At 42.8% G+C, this 11,115-nt stretch overlaps 1 protein-coding gene across 1 annotated transcript; it reads right to left on the bottom strand.

Moving 5' to 3' along the window:
• Positions 1-2,881: 2,881 nt before the first annotated feature.
• Positions 2,882-4,081, bottom strand: LOC124115036. The gene has a single exon (XM_046475843.2). The coding sequence runs from the start codon at positions 4,079-4,081 to the stop codon at positions 2,882-2,884; it is 1,200 nt and encodes a 399-aa protein (XP_046331799.2).
• Between the last annotated feature and the right edge of the window lie 7,034 nt (positions 4,082-11,115).

The raw sequence follows: 11,115 nt of genomic DNA, 5'->3' as shown, positions 1-11,115 counted from the left end.
ATGATGGCCTAAAGCTTCATATAGATGATGCAGAGGATGGCCTACAGTGTCATGTGAATGATGCAGAGGATGGCCTACAGTGTCATGTGAATGACGCAGAGGATGGCCTACAGTGTCATGTGAATGATGCAGAGGATGGCCTACAGTGTCATGTGAATGATGCAGAGGATGGCCTACAGTGTCATGTGAATGACGCAGAGGGTGGCCTACAGTGGCATGTGAATGATGCAGAGGTGGCCTACAGTGTCATGTGAATGATGCAGAGGGTGGCCTACAGTGTCATGTGAATGATGCAGAGGGTGGCCTACAGTGTCATGTGAATGATGCAGAGGATGGCCTAAAGCTTCATATAGATGATGCAGAGGATGGCCTACAGTGTCATGTGAATGATGCAGAGGATGGCCTTCAGTGTCATGTGAATGATGCAGAGGATGGCCTACAGTGTCATGTGAATGATGCAGAGGGTGGCCTACAGTGTCATGTGAATGATGCAGAGGATGGCCTACAGTGTCATGTGAATGATGCAGAGGTGGCCTACAGTGTCATGTGAATGATGCAGAGGATGGCCTTCAGTGTCATGTGAATGATGCAGAGGATGGCCTACAGTGTCATGTGAATGATGCAGAGGATGGCCTACAGTGTTCTGTGAATGATGCAGAGGATGGCCTACAGTGTCATGTGAATGATGCAGAGGATGGCCTCCAGTGTCATGTGAATGATGCAGAGGATGGCCTTCAGTGTCATGTGAATGATGCAGAGGATGGCCTACAGTGTCATGTGAATGATGCAGAGGATGGCCTACAGTGTCATGTGAATGATGCAGAGGATGGCCTACAGTGTCATGTGAATGATGCAGAGGATGCCCTACAGTGTCATGTGAATGATGCAGAGGATGGCCTACAGTGTTGTGTGAATGATGCAGAGGATGGCCTACAGTGTCATGTGAATGATGCAGAGGATGGCCTACAGTGTCATGTGAATGATGCAGAGGATGGCCTTCAGTGTCATGTGAATGATGCAGAGGATGGCCTCCAGTGTCATGTAAATGATGCAGAGGATGGCCTACAGTGTCATGTGAATGATGCAGAGGATGGCCTACAGTGTCATGTGAATGATGCAGAGGGTAGCCTACAGTGTTCTGTGAATGATGCAGAAGTTGTTCTATAGTATCATGTAGATGGTGCAGAGGATGGTCTATAGTATTATGTAGAATGATAAGTCAAATATATTCAAAACGCCATACCAGGCAAGTATCAGTATCAAATTATATCTACTAAAACAAAATAGAATGGAAATTAATATGATTGGATCACTGAAAATCATGACCACATGGCGCAAACATGTTGCTTTTGCCTGACTGTATGCATCGCGTCTATGTTTGTACATATAGTTAAGTTAACACTGGCCACGCTTATCGTGTATGACATGATATTAGCAATCATATGCTTCCTGACTTCGGAGTGGATCTTTAAATTTAATCATTATCATCCTAGTCTAGCCAGTCTTCTGTTTACATATTTTAATGACGGCAGATGTCATCTGGAGAACGTCTGACAACATAAGTAGGATCATTGGCAACATGACGACCAACATTGTGGCATAGCCGATACTTGTAGATGACATTCTACTGTCTGTTGCACTGGTTTTCTTGGTAATAGCGCTGGTGAGATTTGCTGTTTTAACTTGCAACTTCTTTTTGAGTTTTGTTTTCTGCTCAGATATTGCTTTGGTTGTCGCTGCCTCTAGGCGACCTTTAGATTTACAAAAGCATGTGCATATTTCTTTCACTGTTCTTACTGGTTGTCCGTTGTGGTCCAACTGAACCGTGGCCACCGTCGGAGTTGTAGTTGTGGTGGTTGTAGAAGTGGTAGTAGTGGTCGTAGTGGTCGTAGCTGGAGCTGTAATGACAGATAATGCAGGTTGGGTGACTGCGGTAAGAAGTGCGATTGTGGCAGAATCTGTTGAAGCAGCATTGGTAGAGACTACATTGACAGTCGTTGGGGCAGAGGTAGGCGTCGTGCTACGTTGGGTAGATGACCATGCAGTCGTGGTAGCAGTTGTATCAGAAGGTGGGGTAGATGCTGATGACAAAGAAATAAGGACAGAACCTGCGTCCGACGTTGTGCTGGTAGATTTCGTTGATGGAGATATTGTAGTGGTTGTAGTCGTAGAACCTGGTTTAGGTGAGGTGAGGTGAAATTGGGTTTAACGTCGCGTCCAAGATTATTGCACTTATATAGCGACGTGCATGCACGTGTATGTGTGTGTGTGGCTGCTTGTACTAGTCCGGACTGATGCCTTAATGCCGAGCGCCAGACAGGGTAACAACAAGTACAATCTTTTAACGTCTTTTTGTATGACGCGGCCCGGGATCGAACCCTGGACCTTCCGCTCTCCGGGCGGACGCTCTACCACAAGACCACGGAGGCGGTCTCACCTGGTTTGGGGCTTTTAGCCAGGGAGTTGGCCATGGACATGGTGGCTGACGTTACACTCGATGCTGGTGTAGTAGGTAGACTTGTAACGGCGGCAAGGGACGATGTTGGTGATGTTGTGAAAGAGATTGCGGAAACATAGGTAGTCGAAGTTGCTGTATATGGTGCACTGTTGTGTGTGTGTGTGTGTGTGTGTGTGTGTGTGTGTGTGTGTGTGTGTGTTGGGAGGGGGGGGGGGGGGGGGGCGTTACTGGGATTTTGTATCGAGATTAGATTTTTTCAGCTACAACTACACCACCAGCTATTTGTATTATTTAGTCATTTCAAATGGTTGGTCTTTTCGCAAATACGCCCTTGTGAAATAAATTCTCAAATTCTCAACATGGATTAATAGAGTAGTTAACTGTAGATATTTATGTTGTGATTTGATATTGGATTAATAAACTCTATTTACCGTTTTTGAAGCCACCAGAATATCCCATTCCATTGTATGTCCCAACTCCGATGTACAGCAGTCCGAAAGGCTTTGAGGATTGTAGATTTACCACAGAGTCAGAACTGAGTTCAAATGTACCGATAGAAAATCCACATGCAGCATGTTTAGCCACTTCAGTCATTTCAGCCCCTGAGACAATGGCGTCAATATTTGGGAGAGAACTGACTAGTCCTATCAAGGCCTTCGTACGTTCGGTAATTGGGTTCGCTTGAGCATACACTAAGTATGAACTCATAAAATGATCTGTCGACTGGACAACTGCCATGAGAGGATCCCCAAATTTCGAGGTCTGCTCAGTGAATGCAACAACAAGAACAGGACTGCTTGCAGTCAGGCAGTCTGCACCAGTGGTACGTATATCGATAAATCCCCCTTCTTGAAGAACGTGGTCAGCTTGACCTGCGAGAACAATATCGGTATTGTCAGCAGCTGCTACTACCCGATAGACAACTGGGAGCACTGTATTGATATTGTACAGGATGTAGTTGGTCCCGTACAGTTGAACTGGGATGAGCATATCTGCAACTGGGTCAAATGCCCCGTTTCGTGATGTTCTAGTGCTATGACAACCAGAGACCACAGCTACAGGTTTGGAACTTATTATGTGAGTGCCAGTAATGTCCTTATTGCAATACAGACCGAAGACTTCCATCTTGTCCAGTTTCACTTTGATCGTTTTGCCGTCCTCATGGCCAGAGTCGGTGCATTTGCCACTGAATACTCTCAACGTTAGTGTGATCTCGGTGCTGGTGGCAGTGGCTATTATCATGAGTTTTGAATACGCGCAATTCCCAATGGCAGAAACTGCATAGTACTCTATTGATAGTTGACTCGTAGGTAGAACAAGGAACGATTCGCTTTTGTGTCGATGTTCTGTAGTCATAGCAGCCACCGATATATCATCACTAGCCGTTACTCTAATCCCTTTCGTGGCTGTTGCTTCACTCTTCACGTCAAAGCATATTTCAGAAATCAGATCCTGTTTAGCCCACAAGTCTTTGCCAATGGTAGTTGTGTTCGAGAAATCGAAAGCTTCTATATGTACGGTTGTTCCTTCATTTCCCGTGAAGTGTAACGATGCATAACAAACACTCTCTTGTAAAAACACAGCAGCGACAAAATCCTTCCCGTTGTTGTTTTCCGCTGACATTGCCCATCCTGCAAAGTTAAAGGAAATGAAGTTTCTCAAAGTGAAGTGAAATGAGGTTATTGTTTCGTTCAGGACAATAGCACTTATATCGCGACATGCATTCACGTGTGTGTGTGTGTGTGTGTGTGTGTGTGTGTGTGTGTGTGTGTGTGTGTGTGTGTGTGTGTGTGTGTGTGTGTGTGTCTGTGTGTGTGTCTGTCTGTCTGTCTGTCTGTCTGTGTGTGTCTGTCTGTCTGTGTGTGTGTGTGTGTGTGTCTGTCTGTGTGTGTCTGTGTGTCTGTCTGTGTGTGTCTGTCTGTCTGTCTGTGTGTGTGTCTGCCTGTCTGTGTGTGTGTCTGTCTGTGTGTGTGTGTCTGTCTGTGTGTGTGTGTGTCTGTCTGTGTGTGTGTGTCTGTGTGTGTGTGTCTGTGTGTGTCTGTCTGTTTGTCTGTCTGTGTGTGTGTCTGTCTCTGTGTGTGTCTGTGTGTGTGTGTGTCTGTGTGTGTGTGTGTGTGTGTGTGTATGTGTGTGTGTCTGTCTCTGTGTCTGTCTGTGTGTCTGTGTGTGTCTATGTGGCTGTGTATGTGTGGCTACTTGTACTAGCTAGTCCCGACTTATGTCGGGTTATAGGGCTACCCCACTGGGATACCATGCCGCAGCTTAAAATGGATACCCCTCAGGCACATCATACCCACCCCGAGACGACTTGTTTTAGCCCCTTAATGCCGAGCGCACAGGAGGGTAACAACGCGGCCGGAAACCGAACCACCCACCTTTCGCTTACCGGACAGACGTTCTATAAAAGTATGATTGTGAATTAATAATACATATGTCATTTGCGAGAAACAAAATCCAGATTGTGTACCGCAGAGCGCCTCCAATATAACAGTTAGTATTAAATATAATGGAAGGAAACATATATTGAAACTATACCTCTCGGATGATTTTATGTTATTAATTCAGCGATATTATTACCAAACAAATTAACTGTACTGGCGCAGACTCAAAGAATATTTCGCCATGGTGTTATTTATTGAAATAATTATTATTCAATTAAAAACAACATGAAGTTCATACTTCAGGGATCCTGTCATATTTAACAATGTTGTTGTACCCAATGAGACTGCAGCAAAAAATGCTATTCTATGTACAAAGGCTGTTTTGAATACCTTTCAACTAAATGGTTGTGTGGTATTAGCTGTAAATCTATTGCTCAAGTTCTCTGGCTAAGGAGACATAATTCAACCCCTCAATCTACCCGTGAAGATCCGGGTAGAGAATAGATCTTCAGCAACCCACGCTTACCGTAAGAGGCGAGTATGCATGTTGCGACTAACGGGATCGGGTGGTCAGGCTCACTGACTTGGTTGATGCATGTCATCGTATCCCAATTGCGTAGATCGATGCTCATAACGTCAGTCACTGGATTGTATCGTCCATACTCGATTATTTACAGACCACCGTCATATAGCTGGAATATTGCTGAGTGCGGCGTTAGATAACAAACAAACAAACAAACAATCGCTCAGTCGATAATGTTGGATGTTTTCATGCACGGTGTGTGTTTAATGTTACTGTGACCAGTGATATATTGTTATAGGGCACGGTATTTAAGAAAACAATACAAGTTGAGAACAGTGAGTGAGTTGGGTTTAACGCAGCTTTTAACATTATTCAAGTTATATCGCGGCGTGTCAGCTTAATGTGGGAGGAAAGCCCCAAGTGATGCAGGTCTCAGACGTTTACCACTTCGGTGAAACCCAAGATCACGAGTATGGTGGTGACAAACCTAGAAATATAATTGGGGCGAACCCGGATTCGAACAATCATAGGTTTCTGGCGTGTCCAAGGGACGCAACTCTGCACAGCGAATCGCGGCGCCTTAGACGACTGGGGCACCCGTACCCCAGGTGAGAACAGAGTTCAATTGAAATATATTTACCAATAACAGCTGCCCAGACAATGATGACATCCATCTTCGCCATCACCTGACAAACAATGCAAAACAGATGTCAAAATCACATACAACGTCATGTAACAATTACAGTTGAACACCATTGTGTCTACATCGAAGGAACGGGACAAAATCGACGAAGCCGATTGTTCGACACATAAGAAAACAGATTCACAACGTCTTTAATAGCACCAAAAAGAACGATATCAGATATACACAATCAAACATGACTAGTCACATGCTACTTAATTAATGTACAACACCATAAGTTAATGTGATGAGGCGTGTTTACTTCTCTGCAACGTCGATATATAAGTGCAATAATCTTGGACGCGACGTTAAACCCCATTTCACCTCACCTCACCTACTTCTCTGCAAGTGAAAGCGACTTAAGAATTTAGCTATGGTGATGCGCGGTAGTTCAAATGTGTTCATTTCGACTGATCTTGGGAAGTTGTACTTGCACTTGTTATTTGGAACAGCAAAATAGGCTGGACGTAACCGAGCATTCCATACATACGAAACCCGTGAAGATCCGGGGTAAAATAGGTCTTAAGCAACCCATGCTTTCCGTAAAAAGCGACTATGATTGTCGTAAGAGGCAACAAACGGGATCGGGATGCCAGGATCGCTGACTTGGTTGATGCATGTCATCGTATCCCAATCGCGAGGGTCGTTGCTCATGATGTCCATCACTGGATTGTCTGGTCATGACTCGATTATATACAGACCGCCGTCATATAGCTGTAATTATGTGAGTACGGCGTTAAACAACAACAAAAACATATTTTATTTCTATTGTATATTGTCTTAAAAGTTTATGTCTGTCTGGAAAAAATATCATGCACTTTTTTATGTCTTATGTGTATCACTTTTATTTTTTCCATGTTGTGCGTGCGACACTTTAATAAACAATTTACTTCTACTACTCCTCCCACGATACATTATGTTCTTTTTGTTCAACAGAATGTTTCTAGAACATTCGGATTCAGGGGTCTACACAGGGGGTATTCGCAACACAGCCGTGTGGTACGCGGGACACGAATTAAATCGTATTTGGTGTTATACAATATGAGTCGCATTCTGCTTTTGAAGAGTGAATTATGACATATGCTTTTGAGATTTGTTTTTTGAATATTTTGAACTTATGGGTGAGCAAATGAGACTCTAGAGTGAAACGTTGAAGGGGTTTGGCATCCCCAGGGGATCTTGGACATGTAAAACACATGCTCTCTTTCCAAGTCTTGTTTGTACATCCAATTTGAAAAATAATGAAATAGTTATCTAAGTGTTTTTTATTGAAACTATCTACGAAATGATAAAGAAAGCCTAATAGTGCAACTTTGGTATCATTAATGGTTTTTTAATCGAAATGTCTCGGTTTTTAAAATATTTTCTCTACAATTCGAGTTCTTTCTCGTTACTTTGATTATTTCTAGTTATTTCCATTGTTTTCTCGAAATAAGTTTTTCCTCCTTACTTCGAAAATTTATCTAACAAACAAGTTTATCTAAAAAAAGGCGATTTTTTTCTCGTTCCTTCCATAATCTTTTAGCTATTTCGATTATTTTCTCGTTATTTCGATTATTTTTTCTCTTTGAAACGATTTTGTTGAAATAAACTTGAAATAAGGAGAAAAGAATGTTGGTGTCTACTTTGATACAGCTGGGATGTTGGTGACTACACACGACCTTGATACAGCTAGGATGTTGGTGGGTACACACTACCTTGATACAGCTGGGATGTTGGTGACTACACATCACCTTGATACAGCTGGGATGTTGGTGACTACACACCACCTTGACACAGCTGGGATGTTGGTGACTACACACCACCTTGATACAGCTGGGATGGTGGTGGGTACACACCACCTTGATACAGCTGGGATGTTGGTGACTACACACCACCTTGATACAGCTGGGATGTTGATGACTACATACCACCTTGACACAGCTGGGATGTTGGTGACTACACATCACCTTGGAACAGCTGGGAAGTTGGTGAGTACACACCACCTTGATACAGCTGGGATGTTGGTGACAACACACCACCTTGATACAGCTGGGATGTTGGTGACTACACACCACCTTGATACAGCTGGGATGTCGGTGACTACACACCACCTTGATACAGCTGGGATGTTGGTGACTTCACACTACCTTGATACAGCTGGGATGTTGGTGACTACACACCACCTTGATACAGCTGGGATGTCGGTGACTACACACCACCTTGGTACAGCTGGGATGTTGGTGACTTCACACTACCTTGATACAGCTGGGATGTTGGTGACTACACACCACCTTGATACAGCTGGGATGTTAGTGACTACACACTACCTTGATACAGCTGGGATGTTGGTGACTACACACCACCTTGATACAGCTGGGATGTTAGTGACTACACACCACTTTGATACAGCTGGGATGTTAGTGACTACACACCACCTTGATACAGCTGGGATGTTGGTGACTACACACCACCTTGATACAGCTGGGATGTTGGTGACTACACACTACCTTGATACAGCTGGGATGTTGGTGACTACACACCACTTTGATACAGCTGGGATGTTAGTGACTACACACCACTTTGATACAGCTGGGATATTGGTGACTAAAAAGGTGACGTGTAAAAGCACGTCATCATATTACCCTGTCACCCTACACCACACCATCCCACCCCACCCCACACCACCACCCGTGGAATAAGTAATCGCTAATCTGGCCTACCTTGCCGCTGGATAGAAAGCCGACGCTGCTGACACCAGACTTGTGACAAATATACTGACAATGATTTTCAATCCAAACGAGAAGTGACTTTAAGAGGTTATTTGTGACGCTTTGTGCTGGGGTCGATGGCTTGCAAGGAAATGGTGATGTCAATTTTTAATGAAACACTTAACGTTTTAAACGTGGCAATCATCTGACGCTATCCGTGCCCATAGTCTTGGTAAAAGGTGTCGAAATGCGGTGAACAACTATAATTCTCACGCTTCAGGTATCAGACGATAAGGCTGGAGCACCTGTGCACACCCGTGTTCACCCGTGCTCAAGGAAGACGACTTGGCCCTCCTCAGTGTTAACAACTACAGTAAACTACGTTATAACGAACTGACCGATATAACGAACTTATGTTTTAGTCCAGGCCATTTGTTGTATATATGATGCATAAATGGTTATAACGAACTACGGTTATTACGAACTAAAATTGGTGTTTCCTTTCAGTTCGTTATGACCGCAGTTTACTGTATAGGCCCTAAAAGAGACCGGACATTAAGGCTATTTTCAGAAAGATCCCACAACCTCGTGAAACCACGCTACTCGTGGGGAAACACCCCAACGATTATTTGTGATTCATAAACACATTGAAGATATGGTCGGAAACACCATCCAATAATCAACATTCATAGGTTGACGGCCCGGATAATAGATACTTGGGTGTAATAAAACAGACACCGGTAACAAGATCGAATCTGTAGGTGCTACTGTGAGATGGTGAAGATGACAAACTTACTTTCTTGTGTTGGTACGTTAATGGATTGAGACAAAATGTTTATGACAGTGACTTCTTCTCTTAACTTATTCCAAATACACCGAGGACAAACGAAAGTATACCGAGTTTGTTTTTATATCGCTGAAATTAAAAGAACTGTTGTTAAATTAGATTATGTCTATTTAACCATCACTCATTCCTGCAACAGTTTGTAATAAGTCATTTGTGGCTGATCAATGTTTTGTAAATATATATTGGTTTAACCACATGTTTGAAATGTTGCAATTTTGTGCTTAAATAAACTATTTTATTTATTTTCTAAGACACCCATCAGCAGTTGCGCGATTTTGTTTTCATTTTTAAAAGTTTTCAATCAGAATAGATTTGGAAATATAACACCATGTTGAAGTATGCATTGAGTGCTGACTAAGTGCAAGTATATATATATTTTTTGGTTGTTGATATAATGTCTCTAATATGTTTAATCGAAAATTAAACATATGATAAAGACGACTGAAAGGTATGGTTTCTTTTGCTCCTCCGTTTTATAGTGGTATGCTGTGTAGAGACGTTGATGTCTTCTATGGCCCTGCAATTTACGTTTGTGGTAGATTCAACTCACGTAACAGTGAGTGAGTTGGGTTTAACGCCGCTTTTAACAGTATTCCAGTTGTATCACGGCGTGTCAGCTTAATGTGGGAGGAAAGCCCGAAGTGATGCAGGTCTCAGACGTTTACCACTTCGGTGAAACCCACGAGCACGGGTATGGTGCTGACAGACCTAGAAACATAATCGGGGCGAACCGGGATTCGAACCCACAATCATAGGTCATACACTGACGATAATACAAAGCACAAAAATAGCAAAACAGTTATGTGATTACATTCCCGTCTGGTAAACCAATAGTACCTCTACGTGTAGCATTGACCTGCTTGATCAGTTTCTATCAGAAATACTTTCAGAAATTAGTGATTATTATACACGCACATGTGAAAAAACAACAACAAACTTTTGGTAAGCACAACATTCCATTTAGTGAAGAAGATATTCTTGTTGATGACACTATTGGTAAACACAACCTTCCATTTAGTGAGGAAGAAGATATACTTATTGGCGGTGATATTGGTAAACACAACATTCCATTTAGTGAGGAGGAAGATATACTTATTGGCGGTGAAATTGGTACACACAACCTTCCATCGAGATAAGAGGTAGGTATACCTATTAATAACACTATTGGTGAACACAACTTTCCATTTAGTGAGGAGGAAGATGAAGGATGATTGTCAATCCCACGACAGTTTTTGTTTACAGACTTGTTTCGATATGATGGACATATGCGCCACTCTTTGTAGTTATTCATTGTTAACCAAAGGGCATATGGAAGCGTTTAGGAGTATACCTAGTCTGGTCATGACTGTGGTGTTGATGATTACTTTAAGGACCGACCATTTAATATTCTGAATATCAAATGGTCGGTTCCTAATAGAAATATTTATTGCAAAAAGAGAAATCAATACACAGCCCGCTGTTGGAAATATAAGTTTTAGATGTGTAAGCACAGGCTCAAAAAGAGAGTGATTCTATCCACTGTCCCTCCAAATTT

Source organism: Haliotis rufescens, unplaced genomic scaffold (assembly GCF_023055435.1).
Source record: "Haliotis rufescens isolate VD_foot unplaced genomic scaffold, xgHalRufe1.0.p SCAF_7, whole genome shotgun sequence".
Taxonomy (NCBI): Eukaryota; Metazoa; Mollusca; class Gastropoda; order Lepetellida; family Haliotidae; genus Haliotis; species Haliotis rufescens.
Note: the sequence above shows the minus strand (reverse complement) of the source record. Positions and strands in the feature narration are given on the sequence as shown.